Source organism: Apteryx mantelli, chromosome 2 (genome assembly GCF_036417845.1).
Source record: "Apteryx mantelli isolate bAptMan1 chromosome 2, bAptMan1.hap1, whole genome shotgun sequence".
Taxonomy (NCBI): domain Eukaryota; kingdom Metazoa; phylum Chordata; class Aves; order Apterygiformes; family Apterygidae; genus Apteryx; species Apteryx mantelli.
The window spans coordinates 87,667,175-87,689,458 of NC_089979.1; the positions used below are offsets into that span (position 1 = coordinate 87,667,175).

General features: G+C 38.8%; 1 protein-coding gene across 1 annotated transcript in view; it reads left to right on the forward strand.

Annotated features, from left to right (window-relative positions):
* MYO10 (myosin X) overlaps positions 1-22,284 on the forward strand; it is a 181,320-nt gene that overhangs the window by 118,663 nt on the left and 40,373 nt on the right. Inside the window, exons 15-19 of the mRNA XM_067290985.1 lie at positions 1,554-1,646; positions 2,389-2,457; positions 2,645-2,727; positions 4,128-4,236; positions 7,458-7,538. Coding sequence (XP_067147086.1) covers positions 1,554-1,646; positions 2,389-2,457; positions 2,645-2,727; positions 4,128-4,236; positions 7,458-7,538 — 435 coding nt within the window. The remainder of the gene's footprint in view (positions 1-1,553; positions 1,647-2,388; positions 2,458-2,644; positions 2,728-4,127; positions 4,237-7,457; positions 7,539-22,284) is intronic.

Consider the following 22,284-nt stretch of genomic DNA (forward strand, 5'->3'; position numbering starts at 1 on the left):
TGATAAGTTTTTAAAACACCTGCTGACACAAAGAACAAGTGAAGAAGTAGCTCATGGATGTTTAAATAGTGATCTTTTAATGTGATCACTCTCATACATGGCCATATTCTAGATTATATGGTAAGGTCAATATACCTGTCTTTCCATGTAGTAACTTTTAACAGTGTGTGACTGTATGCAAAAGCAATATTTGTATTGATTAAAAAGGTGAAATAGAGATTGTCTTTAGTCATAAAGCTTGCCCTCCTGTTTTTTTTTCTATTTATTAGCGTGTAACTACTCAGTAAGCCTTATAGTAAAAATAATGAATGTGACATAATAAAATCCATAGTGTTAAGTACTGTATAAATGTAAAATGCAAGACAATTTTTGCTTTGAAGATTTTTCAATCCAAAAGACAAGATTGACAAGCTGCTTGGGTGGGAGGTGGGGGGAAAGAATGACAATGTCTTGCTGCATTATTGCTTTTCCTGGAATGCGGGTAATCTTCATTTGTTGCCTGCCAGTTTTTGTTTCATCCACAATTTTGTTTGTATTCTTATTGTACCAAAGAAACATTAAAAAAAAAAAAAAAGTGTGAAGTATCTGCATGGTTATTGGTAGGAATGTTAGCAGTGAGGGGCAGATGTGATCCAAATTTGCTGCCTAGAAATGGTAACTCCAACGTTTCTTTCTCATCTCTAATAGTTACAGGCTGGATGGCAAAGGATAAGGTGTATAGAGTTTTGGTCCTGCTTGCTTTTGTCAGCAATACAAGAGGTTGCATGAATTGATCGCTGCAGTGGGATGTGTTGCTGTTTGAGTTTAGATGATCACGGAAAGTCTCTCCAAAGTAGTGGGCAGGGGATTCAGCTGTCAGGATGCAACTGCCATGAGGACAGGGTGGTTTGTCAGAAGCCGCTCTAGGCTAAGGGGAAATGGCTTATTAAAATGTGCACCTGGAGAATTATGTTTTTCTGAGAGACTATATCAACCTAAAGTTTGCTGGACACGTTAATTAACTGTAAGGTAGCTTACTTTGTTTACCATCTTTTCTAATACGCGAAGTAGGAAACATCAAAGGAAATTATCCAGATGCATATGCAAAACAAAGGGAGGTTCTGTTTTACACATTGCATAGTTTAACTGTGAAACTTTTGCTGTGCCCCTGGGCATTGTAGATGCTAAAAGTTTGCATTGGTTCAAAAAGTAATTAGATAAATTCATGGAAGACATTTTTTTGAAAGGCTATTTACACAAACTCCTCAGACTCAAGGAATCCCTGAGCTGCTGGTCATTGGAGATCTTGGAGGCTGGGGGTGTATTCTGTGGTAATGTCCCTATTTGCACCTAAAAACTCCCTACATCAAGAAGACTGTTGCTTCTTCTGGTTAGGAGTATTGTCAGAAAAATAGGATTGCAGTCTCCTACGAGAGTGGGTTTATAATCAGGTACTAGTGATTTTGTGCCTCTCTGCACGATAACTTGAAGAACTTTGTGATTTTGCAAACTGGGGACAAGGTCAGTGTCCACCTGTGCGCTAATTCATCTTCTGCCTGTTCTCACTGTTCTAGAAACTTGGCCTGCTGGCACTCATCAATGAAGAGAGCCATTTTCCTCAAGCTACTGACTCCACCTTACTGGAGAAGTTAAATGCCCAGCATGCTGTATGTAATGTTTTGCTAATGTATTTTGTGCAAATTATGGAGGGTGTCTTTGCTTCTACAGAAATTCGTGATTCAAATATATGAATGCGTAATTGTATGTTTTGGGCCTGATCTTACTTCCATGGCAATCCATATCATTTGCTTTCAGGATTGAGACAGTTACCTGAAAAAATGTATCCGTGTTACCATCCAGTTAAAGAGTTCAATATTGGTGGAAATGTCAAATTTTACTCTTAGTTACATCTCTGACAACCTGCAGTAACTCAGTTTGCTTAGATCTTCAATTTCCATTGATGTATTGAAGTGTTCAGTTGATGGCATTTATTAAATGGTTGTTGCTTTCTTCGTGCAGATTAGCTTTACCTTTATTTGTGATCCTAGAATTGTATTCAAGAATTTCTGTGATACAAGCTTACGGTTGTCTCCATAACACCTATCTTGAGACAGGTCCTTCTTTTTCAAAGTGCCTTTAATGGATGGTTCTACCAGATGGGTTCAGGTTTAGTATAATGCTTTTTTAGGTACAATAAATCTGTTATTATTGCATTTGCAGCAACCCAGACTAACAAATCCTATTATCGTTATAAGTTGGTTGTTTGCTTTCAGAGCACTAATCTTCCAGGGAGTTCACTGGAAGACAGGGGTTTGTTTAAATCTGGATTGAGAGGATAATGTAACCCTTTATATTATTATACTTCCTGACCCCAAATATATTTTTCTCTTTTCTTTTCCCTCCAATTAGAGCAACCCTTTTTATGTAAAACCAAGAGTTGCCATTCACAACTTTGGAGTGAAACACTATGCTGGAGAGGTAATTTTCTTTTCTTTATTTGCTAAAATTATTCCAAGCAGAGTTTTTGTTAGCTTAATTTAACAGCCCTGAGGCTGTTCAGAATTAACCAAAGCACTCTGTTCCCTCAGCACTTTTTACAGTACTGCATTTGTGAGAGGTGCGTGATGACTTGCTTTTTGTTTGAATCTGCACTGTTTCTCACTAGGTCCAGTATGATGTACGAGGGATCTTGGAGAAGAACAGAGATACTTTCAGAGATGATCTCTTGAACTTGTTGCGTGAAAGCTGGTATGTTTCTATGATTTCTGTTTAAACCTCATCTTAAGGGGGTGCCATATCACCTTATTCTGCCAGGGTTTGAGTGCAATGAATGTTGCATAGCATCAGAGCTTAACAGAGTTGAAAGGAGCATAGAAGAAATAGTAGAGGTGCCTGTAACAGAACTAACTTTAATCAGTTCTCACTGAGTGAGGTTTTTCCACATTGTGCAGTAGCTTGTTCCTATTTACTTTGGGGGTTGTTAGAAAGTTCAGTTGCTACTCATTGGTGAGCTAGGATATTGAAAACTGGTGATGATTTTTAACTGTTTCAGGGTGCACTCATAGGCTGTGTGCATGCATATGTTCTTGCTTCACATACAGCCTGATTTGTTTATATTTCTGGTATTCTCTGATTGGGGTGAAAGCTTAGTGATATTGGTAGTGTATATTTCAGGGATGTATCGCAGTACAAATTGCCATCTAGTAATGTCTTAGAAAGGAGAATTTCTATAAAGAATTTATACTACTGGAAGTCTGCTGGTTGTCTTTAGTACTTGTGTGCCTCCTGTCATTCTGCTGTGTAAGGTCTCATGAGCCTTACAGTACCTCTGTGAGCTGGAGCAATGCTATATCCCTTTCTTTACATGTATAATTGAGGCTCCAAGACATACAGAGTTTTCACACAAGAACAGGGAACTGAACCCAGATTGTCTCCATTCTTGGCTGCTGCCCTAGCCCATCCAGTCATCCTGCCTTGCTGTGAGAGTAGTTTCGTTTTAAATCCCTTAAGCCCCTGGATACATGGAAACTATTAATAAATATTTCCATCTGCATGTTGTTAGTTCTGTTTTCATGACAGATCTGACATAACATCTGTCAATTGAAGTATGTGGATAAAAGTAATAAAAGAGTTAAAGCTGCAGGGCCTGATTTTGCAATTGCATCAGTGTCTGTCTGGAGCAATTCTATTTAAGTTAAAAGACATGTTTCTGTAGAAGTGGTAACAGGAGGATACAAGATGGATAGTGTAAAAAATGGCATACATAGTTAGCATCTGAAAGTGAAGCTTATGTGGGTTGTTGTTATTTGTTATGGTCCGAAGCAAACTGGAAATCTTTTTTAATCTTTATTCAGGTACAGTTCCCATTACAGTCACCTGAAGTTTTGGTTCAGTGTGTCTGTAGGACTTCACTCTTCATTTCTGTAATGATATGTTGGGAATGGAGGAGAGAACCTGGATTATCCTTTTTGGTTCCCCTGTATACATTCTGCAAAGAAAAAGATCTGTAGCGTAGAAGTCATAAGTGGTTTTTTGGACAGAGGGGGATTGATTTCTAAGGGACAGTGCATATGCTGCATTGCACAGTGGTAAACCTTGTGGTCTGTTAAGATACATCTTTGAAATTTTCTTTTTCCTTCCCATTTCAGTCTTGATTTCATCTATGATCTATTTGAACATGTTTCAAGTCGCAACAATCAAGACACTCTTAAATGTGGAAGCAAGCACCGAAAGCCCACTGTCAGCCTACAGTTCAAGGTTAGTTAATGTGTTCTCTCTGCTCTGTAGCTAATCAGTGATAGATAAACTCTGTTCAGTAAAGAACAATTACAGATTAAAACTTTTAAAACTTCAGCATCAAACATTGCTGTCTCTTCTAGGAAACTGCAGTTACTAATCAACTAATTGGCCACACTAGCTTCAAGCAGAAACTAACCTTTGTATTACAGCATTCACGTAGAACTCCCTTTGCTTTCCATTTGCTTCCTTGTCCTTATTTTAAAGGTCTTTCATGAAGCTAGTCTCTCTTGTCTCATTTTTTCTTTCTAATCTAAAACCAACCACAAAATGGCACAAAGCCCTACAGCAGTGCCTGTATGCTATGAAAAATAAGTACTGAATACATATCTCATTAAGGTGTTGCCTAGCCTTTTAACTTAAAGTTTGGAAGGTGTTTTTATTAAACACCTTTTTATGAAGCTTTATAACTGTGCCATCAAAAATGGCACCAAATTGAAATCTAACATAAAGTGTATCTCCAAATTATTTAAAAGAGAAAGATTGGCACAAAATCTTCTCTAAATTACATGAGTACAAGTCTGGATTAGTTGTCTTTCATTTTGCTTAAATTAATGCTCTGTTCATTCACTTTTTTTTTTTTTTTTTTTTTTTTAAGGGAGTAGACTTCAACCCCCTTAGGGCAGATTTTATCTTAATAGACTATTGCTAATGGTTAGACAGAACCACAAGGAATGTATGGTGGGGTGCACACAATTTCTTTTAAACACTAATATTAGTGTTCCTTGGGCAGCTTGCTTTATAACAACATCCCTGGTCTCACACAATACCCTCTTCTTGTGATGAGGTGCTATTATTTGCTAGCTCTCTGGGATAGTAGAGGGTACATACTGTTTCTACATAGTCATGCGTACCTGTGAAAAGTAAATCTAAAATGTTGCCATGTAAAAATTGTCCGTATTTTTACATCCACTTTGCAAGGTGGAACATAGTGTAGAGTAGAGCTCCTTCTGTGCTCCATCAGGGACCATGGACAGCATAAAGCATGATAAAACAGCAAATCGAAACATCATGGCCTCTTATATAAAACTGCAGTAACCGATCATTTAACCAGCTGTGCTGCTTCAGAAGAGGTTGACCTTCACATCATGTCACCCCCAAAGGATTTGGTTGCTTTCTTTTCCATGTTTTACAGACTTCCAGGGAGTAGTCTGTCTCCTTTCAGCTTAAGATGGGAAGAATAAAACTGTGAAGGCAAAGTTCTTACAGTAGATCAATCTGTTGTTAACTTACTGTTTTTCTTTTAACAACCTTGATTCAGAATGCTCATTAATGCAGTCCTAAGAGGTGAGCGTAGAATAGCTGAGATTGGAAGGGACCACTGGAGATCACCTGTTTCAGCCTATTGATTAAAGCAGGGCTAACTTCAAGTTAGCATTGTCATCTTACATGGACTTAAAGCTGTGTAGCACTGTGCAGAATCTGGCTGTCTGTATCCAGAGTTGAATGTTTGAATAGAATAAATCATTTTTGTTTAGAATGACTGACTTTCCAGTTTCTACAAGTAGTAGCATGTGTTGCTAGAAAATCTGAGAACTGGCTTAGTTGTCCATAGATAGTGTAATGTTCACATAGGTTTAATACAAATGAAGCCTTTATTTTTTGAAGCTGTAAATATTTGTCTTTACAGGAAAATATTAGTCTTTGTATCTTCTCACTGTTTAATATTTACTGTCCCTGGCTTCGTGTCCTTAGCCAATGCAGGCTAACAAACCACAAAACTCTCTCAATCATATTCCCAATCACTTCACCATTTGCTCTCTTCGTTGTGAACCAGTTCCTGTGCACAGCCACAGCTCTGCCCGTTGCCTTTATCACTTCATGTTTAATCAGCAAGAAAGCCCTTCAATTGCAGATTAAAGCAAGATTTTAATGTAACATTGCCATTCACAGTTTTGCTCCGAAACACATGGTGGGACACACACTGCTGCTCCTTTAAAAAGTGAATTTTGTATCTCCTTGGCAGCTTGCTCTGTATTCTTTCCACTGCCTGGCACATGGTGCCACCTTTGAGGGGTGAGACATTAGTGTTGCTAGCTCTCTGGGCTTTTTGGAGTCTGGCTTTTGCTTCTGTGCAGTCATTTGTACCTCTGCAAAGTAAATGTAAGGTTTCAATGTAAAATGGTATCATACTTAATGATACAGAATGAGGCAAACTGGCATAAGATATGGAATGATGGCTCAGGAGAGAAAGGGGTGGATGTATAATTAAAATAATAATCAGAGAAGGGCTGAGGGATTTTGTGATTTTTATCTCCAGCTTGAGGTTCAAATAACTGATAGTCTGATGTGTATTGGGTCATTCAGAGTTCTAAAACTAGGGGAAGAAAATATATTTTAACTGAACCCTATAATCGCTCTTTTTATTGTTAAATGGAGTTAGTTAAAAAATGGAACTACTGTGTTACTATTTGCTTAATGCTGTTACAGTCATCTTTCAGTAAGATGTTGTTACCACTTTATCCCTCACTCAATTTTTGTTGATTTGTGAGATTGTGTTTGAAAATCTAATATTGATAAAACAATGGTTACTATACTTTTAAAATACCTCTCTTTTCCAGGAATGTTTTAATTTTTTTCTGCCCTCTTGTTGGCTCTTATTTATCATCACAGTGTCCTTTTAGCAAGAAAGATAGAGACTGTAGTGGGGAGAGTAACTTCTTGTGCACAGAATGCTGTTGATTACAGGGAAAATGGAAAATGAATGGGTGAGAGGCAGTTGTAATGAAGCAAGGAAATGCATCTTTGCAGTTATTTTAGTTCTACCTTAGTTTTGCCTTAGACCCCTTATCCTGCTGTGTGACTTGCATGAGTATAGCAATTTGAGAATGTGGATCCTTAGTCATAGTCTTTCAAAAGACACTTGTAGCAGCAATTTTCCAGTTTGGTGGTGTTTCCTCATAAAAAGATTTCTTCATGTCAATCTCTGTATCTTGATCCCTGTAAAGTAGCGATGATGGTTTTGATCAATGGGGCCAGTGGAGGAAACCAACATGCATGTATTTATTCTCTATGTTCACTGTATAGCAAGTTTATATACGATTGTAATGCCTAGTGTGAACCACTAGGTGTTGCAGTAGATGTTGTCTGCAATGCTAAACTCTGAGAGCTTTTGCCTCAATATTTTGCTTGTACAAAAAGTCCACTTGTAAAGTGCTGTCTTTTTCCTAACTGTGTTTTAGGAATCGCTTCATTCTTTAATGGCAACGCTGAGTTCTTCAAATCCTTTCTTTGTTCGTTGCATCAAACCCAACGTGCAGAAGGTAAGATTTAAAATCGCACCTGACTTTTTGAAATGTTTCAGGCCTAATCTTTCGCTGCCTATTTGGTTATTTACTGCTGTGTGAGGCAGAAGGTCACATTTTGCACTAATTTCATAAAAGGCTCTGCAAAGTGAAGGCCTTGGAAAAAGTTTTTGATTTTTTTGCAGGCTTTTTCTTTGGGCACCATTTAAATAGTCACTGTTCAAAACTCTCTGATAAATGACCAGTTCTAAGGATTTTTATAAAAGGAAGGTAGAATGCTACACTGTACGTTTGACAACTTTGTGAGAGCCTTGCTTTGCAGACAGCAGGTAGCCAAACCCACATGGATGACAGAGCCTCGACAGGAAGCTGGAGTCAGTGAGAACATGTATGTAGCGAAGTCCCTGATCCCTGGGTGATTGCAGTTTTGAAATGCCTGTTTTCTTCCCTGTCCCCATTGCTGTCAGGGAGTTCCACAATCCTTATAAAGCCCACCTATTCCCACTGGAGTATAAGAAGGATTTCAATAACTTGCATGTTTCAATAACTTTTCACATTTGAGTAAGGCTCATCTCCATAGTACAAAAGTTGCAAGGATTTGCCATGGTTGATGCCAGGACCAAGTGCTTGTTGCCATATGTTGCATTTTCATAGTAAGGAAACCACTGAGTTTCCTCTCCCATATTCACTGCTGCTCATACAGTCATTTCCCACTACAATGGTCCATCCCTGCCAAATTTGGCATATGCTACTGTATCTGCATGCACATTTTACTGGCATTAAAAAAAAGTTCTCACAAAATTGGCAATTATGAAAGCAGACACTCTAAAGGAGCTTGACACAGCCTCAGTTGGCCGTGTCCAATTGTAGGATTGTATGGAGGAACAGATTGGGAAATGCCTGTAGATTGTCCCTTTCAAAGTGTGTATAAATTGTCAGTGAAATTTTACACAAAATGTATGTTCTTGTTTTCTATTTGTTTTAGTTTGGTTGTAAATTTAATTTGATTCAATGGCTTTACTGAATAAGAAATCCTATTTGAAGAACGAGATTGATGGCGTACTAACAGAGAAAAAGGGTCACACATTTTACCTGTTGTAGCTGGTTCAGTAGAAGAATTGGTAGGGAATGAGAAGGAAAGGCATATGTGATACTTGTCAATGGTATTTTCACTCAGGGAAATGTTCTCAAAATCCATTTTGGGATTTAAATTTGTTTCAAATTTTGTCCACTGTGCGCTGCTATCTGTTTTCGCCTCTGTTTCACAGACATGGTGTGCTTTTAAGTATTTTTTCACATGTTGTAGGCAGAAATACAGTTCTGCAGTTAAAAAACAGTATTTGAAATTCGGTGGAAGCAGATTAATAAACTACTAGATGAAATACTACAAATCCTGACTGCAGAAACTGCAAGAAAGGATGCATGAGAATTACTCTGCCTATAGTCCTCTTTCCTGCCCCACACCTTTTTCAGTTCTTATCTTTCTAAGGCAATTTTGAACGTAGTGGGGTAATTGATACTGGATGTGACCAACAGTGAACATGACCATACTCTCACATTGACTTTTAGTGTCAAGCTTGTGAAGTTGCTGGAATTACTCCTAGTACATACTGCTGGTGCAGAAGCAGGCCTGTGAGCAGCATTTAACTCTTCCGTAGCTTAGCTGGATTCTGTGGATGCACAATACAGCTAATGCTTTTATTTACTTATGAAAAGAAAAAGAACTTTCAAGTTGTATCTATTGCTTGAAAATATCTCTAGCATACCATTTTACTATTATAATATTAAACCTTTCATACTTCATCCTGTCATATGACTTGTTGCTTCTTTTTTGGTTAGACGAAGGGAAAAAAGGTGGGTCAGTTTGTATAGCTGTGAACGAGCACAGCTCAGAGACAAGTTACTTGTGCTTGGACTACCAGGGATTATCACATATGTGATTCACTCTGCAGGGCTGGATAGAAACATAACTGGATGAGCCATTCAGAGGAGCTGTTGAAACAGAAAAATGAAGGTTGAAAGTACAATCTTCACTAACCATCATTTCTGTGTTTTTACTGTCCATAGTTTTTACTCGGCATAATGACAGTGAGAGTGAAATGGAATGCTAAAATATCACCCTTCAGAAAGTACTCAGCTTAAACAGTGCTTGCAAAATAACAAATGATGTGAAAGAAAGGGCCATTTTAATTGCTTTTTTGAAATGTGTAGCATTAAAGGAGACATGGACCAGGGAGACTCTGGGGAGAGAGCAGAAGTTGTGTCATCAGGAGCAAAGCCTCTCAAACTGCTCTTTGCCCTCTGGATTGGGCATAAATAGGTGACACACCTATCATTGAGCATCCTTTTAATTCTGGAGGGGAGGAAAAGGTGGTGCCCGAGAGCTATTTTACTTCGTAAGCGTGTTTGAATTTTGTAGGTGAATGAGGTTGAACAAATGGAAGACAAATTCAAAGCTTTGAAAGGCAGAACGTACAGCAGACTACTGCTGCTCTTCTAGACATTAAAGTTTATTCATGTTGGATAAGAGATATGATAATTTGCAGTAATTATTTGATTTTTAATTGATCAAAAGTTTAATTTTTAAATATGTTACAGTGGCAAGCAAAAACAATTCACCATATGCAGTAAGCCACTAGACATTTACGTATCAAAGCAGAATCTACGCTCATTAGAGCAATTTCCTAAAGGGAGCACATAGAATACATGACCTTTTGTCACAAGGCATTTCAGCAAACAGGCCTCAGACAGAAGAACAGAGGTCCCATTAATCTTTGGTAGACCCCTACCCAATCAGTGTATCTGTTTTCACAGTTTCCAGTCTGTTCTGAACTAGCCATAAAGTAGAAACTGCTCCACTTGGTATGCTTAATAAGTATTTTCTGCTAATGAAGGATCTTTCTCCTCCATTCCCCTTAACTTCAATGCGGTATTCAAAACTGTGTATCATTTCATTCTTGTGAACTCTGACACAACTTTCTCTGTTTTTTTTCTCTCATGTTTCTTTTTCTGCCTGCTAGTCTATGTGATGATTCCTCCCTGCACCAAGACCTTGCTTTTTCCTTTCTCCGTCTATCCTCCTCCTTTTTTGTGTGCCTTAAGAAAAAAAAAAAGTATATTGTAAAATAAGTTACAACCATTTCTACAACCATTCAGATGATTGTTTCTTCCAGCTTTTAATAAAGTTGTTAAGCCTTTGTGCCACTTGGAGACTGTTCAGGGTAAATTTAAGATGTGAACTTTCTGTACTAGCTGTTTCAGAGGTAAAAATTCTCCTTTTGGTCAGAAGGAGCTAATCTCAGGCACGGGCCTCCCTTCTCAAGTTCCTTTCTCCATTTAGACTCTTTCTTTAGAATCTCAATATTGGCACAATCACTGTGAATGGGTCCCTGTCCCCCCATTCCCCCAACCACCATGTCCACATTTTTATTTAGCATTGCCTTATCTGTGCTATTCTCTATTAATATTGATTATTACAACTTCCTTCTGTAATTCCCTGCTCTTGACACTTCAACAGGTTCAGAATGCTGCTATTTTCTCGTGCATGTAGATAGGTACATCCATTTCATTTCGGTTACTTAAACAGGCACAGATCTAATACCAGTTTGGTCCTGCTGGGTAGAATCCTGGCTTCCTTAGAGTTGGCATGAATGTTATGATATTATGATGACTTTTTTTTTATTTTTATTTGTTTGTTTTTTAAGAATCCTGTGTTGTAGTGTACCATCTGAACAGAATTTCTGTGCCTCTGCTCACCTCCCTTTCTGCTCATTTATCATTGGTCTCATTCTTCTGTTGCAGTGATGGTCTTGCCACTGGCAAGATGAAAACCTTCTTCTCTGAAGCTTTTGATCTCTGAAGGGGCAATTCTGTTTCTCTGCAGTTATTTTTATGTTAATTTTTTAAATCTTACAATTTAATTCTGTCAGGTAGAGAAATGAGACAAAATTAAAGCTGTATTGTAAACCTACTGCAGGGAAAGGAGTCACAAGGAGCGACAGAAAAAGTAAAACTAGTAATAACTTTGTAATTCAAAGGAAGGCTGGTAGAAATAAGTCTGTAATAGATTCTGTGAGGCTTATTACTATTTAGGAGTCCTGTTATCATGCTGCATGTTTATTCTAGGAAAATTACTGTCAAAGCAATAAGATGACTAACACAGCTGCCAGGGACATAGGCAGTTAAAAGGATCAAGGTATAGCTATTGGCACCTGCAATGTACTTTAAGGCATAGGTCATTAATAGCCATGACACGCCGTGGTATAGCAAACAACATGTCCCCTAATATGAAGTAGGATGCAAACCTATTGTGCTTGGCATCTGAAATAAAATTGTGCTCTTGAAATAGCTCTGAAGTATTATAAACATGAGCATAGCATGATAACAACCTAAACACCAATTAGTAGTACAGCTCCAGAACATGGTACAAAGGAGCAGTGAAAGAACAGCTTGGTCCTCTCTGTAAAGATGATTGCACATAGGGTGTGGAGCAGCCACAAATTCAGTGAATGCAGTATGTGAACTGGTTGTCAAGCTGGAATTACAATATTGTTGTTTAGAGCTTTGACTATATGAATTACTGAGTTTGCCTTGTAGAGGGATTTTGGTAGCAACGTGTATGAAGACAGTGCAAGTCAAATGACACTGTATTGGGAACAGCATCGACATAAAATCTGAAAAAGAGCAGGGAGGGAGACTCTGAGTTTCAAGGATGTTCTATCATGTCTGCAACGCAGCATTGCTGTGCATCCAGACAAAATCAGCAAAGTATTTATTTTAAAAAATTATTCTAAATAAAGTGGTACAGCTTCAAATTTTTATGCACATCCTACTACAGTTCTACCCCAACATGTGCTTTATACACCAGTCCCAGACAGTTAGCACACTCTGGGTTTGTTGACTGGGGAGTAGATGCCTTTGTGGGCTTTTAAAGTGGCAGAACCCAATCGGTAAAAGCTAAAAAAGTGTTAGGCCCTGAAAAGAGGTGTCTTTATGGTTTACTCAGCAGTAGAGCCCAAGGGTAACCCTTCTCCAGTGAAGCTACAGTGTTCTCTAGTGCTGAGAGCTAGCAGATCACAGGGTAAATTTGACTGGTTATGTAAAAGAAAGAGGGAATGGAAAGCCTGATTGCCACCTTAACAGCTTCTCTGTAATACTTTGAAAGTAAAGCGAATAGATTATATGTCTCAGGTACAACTATTGGTTGCATGTGTTGCCACTTGTAGAAAGCAAAGGTCTAGCAGTAGTCAGCTACAGGTGTATGAATGGCTCACACATTAGAGCAGCTCATTGTCTACTTTAAGAATCCCTCTTTAATCTCAGTTTTTCTCAACAAATACTTGTTTTAAGCAGGCTGTCTGATAGCCAGTTACTGCTCTCATTGCTTCTAGAGGAAGCAGAGCCACAGGTTCCATGCATAACCCAGGCTTGCTGTGAGAGACAGTCTGCAAAGGGCTCAGAGAGCTGCTCTTCAGGCTCTTCCTTCTAAGGAGAGCGACCACTTCCAAAAAAAAAATAGCATGTTTGCCCACTCTTGCATCTTTTGGCACAAGTGCACGGGGCCAAACACAAACTGTTTATTCTTAGTCCTTTAACTAGCACATAAGGCTTTATTGTTCTTAATCAGGAAGGCACAGTCATAAGGTGTGGCATCTTGCCCAGCTGACGCTTCTTAATTCAGCTACCTGGATCTTGTCGCCTTGGGTTTTACAGAATTACATAGCTTCAAATCAAGACTTGTGGAGTTTGACCCAGCTGCATCATTTTCTGGCACCTCACTTGAGTATTTAGGTCAGGCATTAGAAGATTCCTTAGGTGAAAACGATGAAGAGAGTGGGTGTGAGTGAAGGAACCGTTCTTGTTTGCGAAGTGTCAGCAGTAATATTCTCTAGGGATCTGAATTTACGGCTGAAAGAACAAGATGATTTTGGCAACAAGTTTTGTGCTGCACAGGCAGTGCCCATCTTCTGTGTCGCCTCCAAAAGATCGCCCCTGTCACTTGTGCAGGGCAGAGTGTCAGTAATGCTGCTGAGGAGCACCGAGTTCTCCCTTTATCCCTCTCTCAGAGCATAGCTGCTGCTGGACTGAAGTAGGTCATTCCTCTCCCCAGGCAATCACCCACACAGGCATGTCCTTCTTCTTCATCAAGGTTTGTTGTTTACTAAGCAGGGCTGACTAGGAATCCCTTTGCTAAGTGTGTTAGAATTTATCTTTCAGTGACTGTGGTGTAAGGAGTTTAAAAAGTGGGGTGTTTAAAGCTCAGAATAGAAACATGAGATGGAGTGCTATAGGGGAGAGGGAAAACATGTATTGTAAAGATTAAATCAAATTCCAGGCAGTGCAGACATATAGATTTTTGCATGTTTTGCAGCACGTTACATGCACAGTTGCCAAGTTTCCCAGAAAGATCATTTGGTAAGAGCCTGTCTACAAGTGATAGGAATCATTTTCAGATCTCAAAAAGGCAATGTCTTGTGCTCTTGTGGGCAGGGTGGGGTGGGGGAATGTGTGGAGAGCGAACCCCAAACGCTGTTTGAAGGGAGACTTGGAAGGAGGTGGCTCAAACTGCAGAGTTCCAGTGCTGTGCCCAGCAATGCTGTGGAAAGATAAAATGCATAGCGCCGGCAAAGTTTTGAAGCATAACGCTTGTTGTGTAGTTAATTCTTCTGAACTGATGTTTGTAATATTTAGAAGTGAAATGAATTTTGACTGCCGCAGCAGTTGGTTTGTCAGCAGTGGGGAGGGTCCTACCACCTCAGTCTGTGTTCAGGCACTGGAATAATTCTGTATTTTGTGATACTTATTGGTTGTCTTTGCGTTCTGTGAATTCCTTCATATGTGATTTTATGACATGGATGGTCATTTGTGGAACTGCAACTATGAACCACAAGTTTGAAGTATTTGCTTTTTATAGATACCAAGCAAAGAACTTGGCTTTTCTTCCTTCTTGCACATTTTACCAAGTATCTGAATTGCAAGCATTGTCATGCAAATATATGCATGGAAAAGTGTGTACTTCATCAAGCTTGGGGACTAGTTTTCTCATTTAACTACAACAAAAAAAATCCCCCAACATCTCTAGATGGCAATTTACATTCAAATCCTGTTTGCTGTGTTCTCATGGTAACTACTACAGGAGAATATGCACAGTCCATGATAAATAGCCATTGTTAAGGCTCCAAAAGCAGTGTTGGGGAAGAGAGTATTGTTTTCTAGCAAAAACTTTACCATTCCTAACTCCCTTGCTAAACTGTGTCTTAGGGCATTTTGTGCATTTTATCTCTTAAGGTTTAGAAATTCATTGGCTTTGAAATATATTTACATTCTTGATGCTTATAAGGTGAGATTAGTCCTCGTGTCCTGTTAGTCAGGAATATCTACAGCAATTGCTGTAGAGCCAGCCCTCGCTAGGCATGACTTCCTTTGAGTAGCAGCAGGAATGAATTAAGCAAGTACAGCCAAAGATATCACATGAAAGTCTTGAAATACCAGTGAGCTGAAGAAAGCCCTGTTCTGTGTGTGTCTGTGTGTGTGCGTGCATAGCTGCAGCTGCTAAAGATTCAGTTTTTCACAATGGGTGAATGCTGAAGGGGGAAGAAGCCTTAAAAGGTAAGGGGTTTAATTCATGCAGGTTTTTTAATAATTTTCATCTTGCATGCTTGGAGCTGCAGTGGACTTGTAGAAAGAGAAAAGATAAGTCCCTGGAGTTTGACAGAGCAAGCTATATTGAAAATGTTTCTAGCCCTGCATTTGCTTTTAAAGAGGGTAAAAGCAAGCAGGATCAGGTTTATGAACAACTGACGAAATTATTAGTCTAATCACATTTTAGAATGCCAGGAAAGCTTTCCATCCAAGCAGTCTGCTTTAATAAGTCACACTTTGTTTGAAAGTTAAAGGAGTGATTGTTCACAGAGCAGGAAAAAAGTCAGCAGAACTAGAGCCGTGTGTGCAAAGAGGGGAAGACTTGTGTGGTAGTGATGGTCTGTTTTGTAGAGAAAGACCTTTTCTGTCATTCAGCAGTTCATGGCATATGTGTAGGAAAACCAGTCATGTAAAGTTTTGGAAAGTAGCATTCCTGTAATTTATTAAGGCATAAGGCATGGCTGTAGTTTTGCTTTGATTACATTATAAGAAAGCGACAGTGGGGATAAGTGTGTTGGGGGGAATCCAGTGCAATATCTACTGCACCCAGAAGTCTGAATTAATTTTGCAGTTTTACTGGAGAAACTTGATGGGGCACATTTGGGACGATAATTCTTTCACCATAGAAACACAGGAAATGGAAAATGCATGAAAAAAAATGTGTCACAGTAATGGAAGGGATATTATAACAGCAGTATACTTCAACTTTATTTGCTCTGTGTCAACTCTCCTCCCCCTGCCCCACCAAGGAAACAAACACCCCAACCCGGCAGGTAAAATAGCTTGTTTCTTTACCAGTCAGACCCTCCAGAACGTTGACTGCCTTTGCTTCTGGGATCTACATTTTGCTTCTTGCTTTCCCACTTAAGGGGCTTGCCTCTGCAAACACTAGGATTCAGCCACAGGGTAGAAAATTAGGATAAAAATGCTTGAGAGAACCTGTTATGAAGGGAATGGGTTTGATCCTGCATCACTGAAGTCTATGGGAGCTTTATTCTGGTCTCAAGAAGAGCAACTCTAAATTTGCCTTGCAAATCTTGATGGAGGTGATATGATCTGATAAATGTATATGGGACTGGGAAGGGGGTTTCTCATAACTTCTAGTTGTTCTTCTCTCACTGATGTTAAGATAGGTCCTTTTAAACCCCATGTGTTAACAGTGGTGATAGGTCAAAACGTAACTATTTTTGTTTTGTGGAACATCAAATGTATGTATTTAGTATTTCTTTTGCTAAAGCTGCTTAGTTTCAAAAAAGATCAGATTCATTTTGGTTTTCATTTGTCATTTGCTTATTGGAAATTTTTTATTAACAACGTGAACAACTTGCAGCATAAATAGAAACATAATAACAATGCCTTTTTTCCAGTACAACTAGATTACTGATAGAATTTATCTAAAAATTGTAGGACTGTCCTGACTATTCACAGATCTTTTGTAGAGCTACCCTCAAAGCATAAAATTAGTATTAAAACCAAAAGGTAATGCTGTTTTAGAGAAGGCTTGGATTAGTATTAAATTTTTTTTCTCCTTAATTCTATCTATCTATTATCTGTGTGTGTGTGTGTGTGTGTGTGTGTGTGTTTGTGTGTGTGTATATATATATATATATATATATATACATACACATAGCTTTTCTTTAATTAATCACAGGATACTGTAAACAAGCAAAGATTTTATGGTGAAAAAACTTGCTGTGATAAAATTGTAAGGACTTCAAAACACTACAAAACATCTGCAGTCGCCTCTTAACAGGAAACATTTTCTGAAAGCATTTTGAAGCATCTTATCTTAGTTGTCTAAGTTAAACTTAGAATTTGTTATTCCTCGTGGTTTTAGGCAGTTTATAAGCCTAAAAAGCAAGGCACTTCCATGCCTAGCACTGTTGTTACTTAAATGTTAGAATTACAGAAGTGAGATTGTGTTTTTAGTATATGAAGTAGAATTTAGTAGCTTTAAAGTCTACATTTCAGGACATTAGCTGAGTTGGACCCGTGTGATAGCAATCAGTCTAAACTACAGCAGCTTTTTGGCTAAAGCATGGTGAGGTTTGAATTTGCTGTTACCGATCTGCCTCCTGAAAGTTCCTGGGGCGCATTCCCCGTTCAGCCAGTAAAGAGCTGGACAGCAGACGTTGGCGCTGCTGCCTCCAGCTTAGATGCAGAGGTGTAAGGTGGAACTCCTCAGGCTCTGTGGGCACTATTAATTTTGTTGCTCAGTCCCAAGCACCTGGTAAACGCACACTTTATTTAGGCATTCAGTTCTGCACAGTTACTGATTTTCTGCACATGAGCCTAGAAATCCTTTGCACCATGTAATAATTCAGGACACTGAGAAACTCTTAGTTTTGGCTGCCGCCTTGGATTGTCACACGTACCTTTGAGTATTGCATAAAGTTTAATGTAAAAAAGGCAAGTTTTTTCCTAAACTCTTAATGCTATATTTTCACAGTTTACATGATGAGATATATCATGGCATTTTTGAAACTTACTCTCTGTTGACCTAAGTATCTTAAGCATTAAGTATGTAGTAAGTAGGTGCTTTTTATTTTCTCAAAACTTTTTATAGTCAAGCAAAGATAAATGGGTTGAGAGAAATTACCACTTTCAGAAAGCCAGATAATTGCCAAATGCTCTTTGGTATCAGCTTTCTCAAATGAATGGCTGCCCCAGATTCAGCATGAAAAGGCAGAGTATACCCATCTACAGCTTGCCAGTCATGCCATTTATTCTTATTTAACCAAAAAGAAGTACTGTCCAGCCTTAGCACTGTAGTCTCAAAAACTAAGTAGTCTTTCTGTGGAAGAAATGGTGATTTTTGTTAAAAGTGGTGTCACACTTTAATTATTTCACAGAAGTTTTAATATAAGCAAAGAATTCACATTAGCAAACAGAGAATCCTGTTTAGGAAGGCTGATTCTATCTTTCTGACTCAAACATTAAGAGTTATGTTTTGTTGTGTACTTACACCAGCCTAGGAATTTCTCAGAGAAGAAACTGTTGTTTGGCCATCCAGAACTACCACTTCCCTGTTACCACTGGTGTGTACAACCTTGAATGTCTCAAATCAGGAAAGCTGTCAAAGCGCATGTATATCTTGTTGGCTTCTGTGAGCTCTAAGCATATATCTGAGTGCTTTGCTTAAGTTATTGCTGGCTTTATGCTGCTGTGGGTGTGCTGGCCAGCAGATTACCTAGAGTACCTGGAGGCAAGATACCTCATCACAAAGCTTTGAGGAGTTGGGCATACATGCAGCTCTGCTTACAAGTAGGTACCCAGCCGAAAGTTACCAGTTGTCTGTGCAGAAGAAGGAGGGCTTTTTACATCAGTTGCTCCAGTGGCATGAAGTTCACGCTGCTGTCCAGTCCCAAGAAAACACTGTTCTGTCAGCAGTGAAAATGCATCTAAATGATTATGGAGTCTCAACGTTGTATTCTCACCATGATCAGAAGTTCTGGAACATGGACAGAGAAAATCCACCTCTGGGAGAGGGGAAAGCCATATTCTTACTTAAATGTGACACAGCAGACTGCAAAACAGCAAGAGCAGAACTCGTCTCCACGGGATCATCTTAAGAAATGGATAGGAGTCAACTCAGTATATGCTTCATGTAATTAAGGAGAAATGGAACTTGCCTTAAAAGAAACAAAGGGCCATTGGTCAGAGTCCCTGCATGTAAATCCTATGTGTTTCATAGATATGAACAGTGGCAGCCCAGTTAACTCACTGAGAAGGTGGTTGAATTTTAAATTATTTAGGTCCTGATCTAATTTAACCATCTATTATAATCTTCTCTCTCTCTATCTCTGTCTCTTTCTGTATGTGTACATATATATGTAACTATTAACTAATCTAACCAACTAGTATATTGGTATCAAGGGATGGTTCTTCCTGTCAATTTTGGGTGACTCCGGACCCTGCTAAAGCAAAGTTGATTTACTCTGTAGTTGTTAATTCTTATTTCACAAGATGCATAGAAACTGGAACAAACAAGTAATTTGTGCATTTTCTTCCTGAGAGAAAAATATATGGTGACTTTCACTACAAAGTTAATGTTTGCCAATACATAATCAATACCAATGAGACCACAATGGTGTTTTGCTCTACAAAAAGTGATTATCACCAATGCTTCTAGTAAGCCTTGGTAGCTGTCCACTCTTCTAGCCAAGATTCTGCTCCGGATGTTGGCCCGTTTGTGCATTGAGTCTGGCCACTAGAGTAGTACAATAAACAACTGTGATTTGCATTTGGGGAGAGGGAGAGAGCTCCTCGATTTTGCATTTGTTTAATATGAAGAAATCAGTATGATGCTTTTTTGTTTTAGGGTGGAAATCTCAGAATTACCAGAAATATCTGATTTGATTTTTATGTGGTTCTCAGAAACCTCAAAGAACTAAAATAGGAGATTTTCCAACTCTTAATTAAAAGAGAGAAGATCCATTGCACTGTAACAGAGCAGTTCAAGGAGAACATACCTGTTGTCTTTTTTTCTGTGAAATGAGCATACACAAAAACAAACTACTGTCTTCATTTTGTGTCCCTTCCCACAAACACACACACATACACATTTCACTTGGTCTTCACGTCTTACTCTCTAGTCGCTTGTAGATCTGCAAGACAAGTTCCGAATTTATAATATAAAAGTATGCAGGGATATAGGAGCAGCAGCATGATAGACCAAATTTGAAGAAAAATACCAAAGTTAGAATGATGCTGAGATGTTCTGAGATACAAGATGCAGGAGTAATTAATATCTTGATTATATGGAGTTAAATTGAGTCATTTTTCTAGGCTATCGTGCAACTCTTGATGTCAGCCAGGTAGAGAAATGATTTCTGCACTCATCAAAGGGATCCATGTGACTTTCTGTAAACTTGAGTTTCCCTCTGTGGACTGGAAAAAAATCTTACTGCAGTGTTACATGTTTCATAATACATTTTTTAAAAACTTAAAGCAGATCTTCAGGCCTCCCACTGCAAGTCAGCTTAAGGATAGCTCTCAGTCAGCTCCTGGATGTCCTGGGCTCCTCCAGATTGAAGCAAGTCTTTGGTAGATGAAAAATACCAAGCTCTGTGCTCAGCCAGAAGGGGCAGCCTTCACGAAGAGAGGCTGCAGCCCTTGTGGGAGTTTAGAGCGATTTGGTGTCGAGGCCGGGAGAGCTGAACGCCAATTATGCTCCGGAGTGCTGGGTCACAGCATCTTTGCAGGCAGCACCGACGGAGTCAGGGCTCTGGCATGAACAGAGCCCTGTGCGTTTTCCAGGGGTGGGAATAATCTGCCCTTTGAATGCTGCCTGACCTTTGGTTTCCTAGCAACTCAGAGCTGTTCAGTAGAATATTTTGTAGCGTTCCTAATTTACACATATCAAATATTGGCTGTGATTTAAGCCTGGCTAATTTCCCATTATGACTTTCAGACACGAAGAAGAAGCGAAAGGGCTCTCAGGAGAGAATTTTCTAATTCATATGTCTTTTTTTCAGAGCGGGAGTTGCACTGGAACATTTACCTGCCAAGAAAACACTGAGCAACAAGTCTGCATTACGTCAGATTTGTATTTTGTAGGCTTCTTTTATGGTCCACTAATAGAATAAATTGTGTGCAGAGGCAAAATACATCAGAGAAGGAGAAACTGTTTATGTCCTTAAAAAAGAATATGATCAAGAGCTAATTTTTTAACATTGCTTGAATCTGTTTACGATTTTTAACTAGGAAGTTGCTAGCCCTTATGGCCAGGGAACAAGTCTGTACACTCCACACTTTTAATTCAATTAAAAATAACTCAAACTTTTATTTTTTTTAAATCTTACAATTTTCAAAGGTATAATTCATGATTGTTGCAGGGTTTTTCCTGTTTTTAACAATTGGAATTGATTCTGTGGAGGGTTTTTTTGTTATCTTGCAATGAATGTGTGAAGGCTGTCTAATGACTTAATCTAAGCTAGCCCATAGTGCTGCAGCTGTGTCTTAGTAGACAGTCAGCCACAATAAAAACTCAGCCAAACTTCTCTTGCTGGATTGTCAAATACTTTTATAGATAATGAGCTTGCTTACTGCCAAGATGAAGCCTGCACATTGGAAGTGCAGTTCTGGATTATAATGTGTGCTGTAGGTCAAAACTGTATGTCTTGTTTCTGTCTTTGATACAAATTCAGTCTTTAGGAAGTCCAGTATCGAAAGTTAAAGAAGTTAGCACTAAACTTTTTAAAATAATAAAAGTAGTACTTTTTCCATAAATACGGTGCTGATAGGGGACTAGTTAGATCATTTAATCTAACCTACTGCATGGCAAACTGTAGGGAAATGCTTAACACATGCTGGAAGGAGGAAGATATCCAGTGTTTTCTTTAAAGTTTCGAATGGTTTTAGAGGGTCTCACCACCCTGAGTAAGCTATTCCAATAGTCAGTTACAAAATGAGAAAAATGCATGCCTTCTGATCTGAATATGTCTTGCTTTGATTTTCATAGTTCTTTTGTCTTTCTCTGCTATATTTTAGAAACTTCTGTTGTTGAATGTACACTCATAGTATAGCTACTTTCAGATTATTTTCAAGTTCTCTTAGCTTTCTCACTGATAAGCTCCTCAAGTCTCTTACTGAAGTCTTACTGCTTTTTTTCACTCTGATCTTTATTCTCGTAGCTCTTCTCTATATCCTTTCCAGTTTAGCAATCTCCTTTATTATGCCCCAAAATTGGACACAATATTTCAGTAGCAATCACATGGCTGAGAGACATAGGTTAGCTCACTAATCACAGAATAGACTTCATAATTATTAGAGAATTTTTAGTATTCCTTTTAAAGCAGTGCCACCAAAGAGAAGACTTTCAAGTCCTAAAGGTATTCAGGCATGCAGTCCTAAATGTATGGAGTGTAACCAGATCAAGAGAAGTGACAGGTAGGTGCCCCAGGAGTAAAGCAGAGAATAAAGTTAGATTTGGATTTACAGTTCCTCTTCTGCTTTCCTCATGCTCCATGAATTGATGTCTTTTGTCCTTCTGGAAAGTGCTGTTTGCTGCCCACCCCTCACCCCAGTGTGTAATGAGCTCTTGTAGCTGGAAATGAGGTTCTTCCAAGCTGTTTCCATCTCCTCCTTTCTCCTTACTTGCAGTAGAGGGGAGGAGACAAGT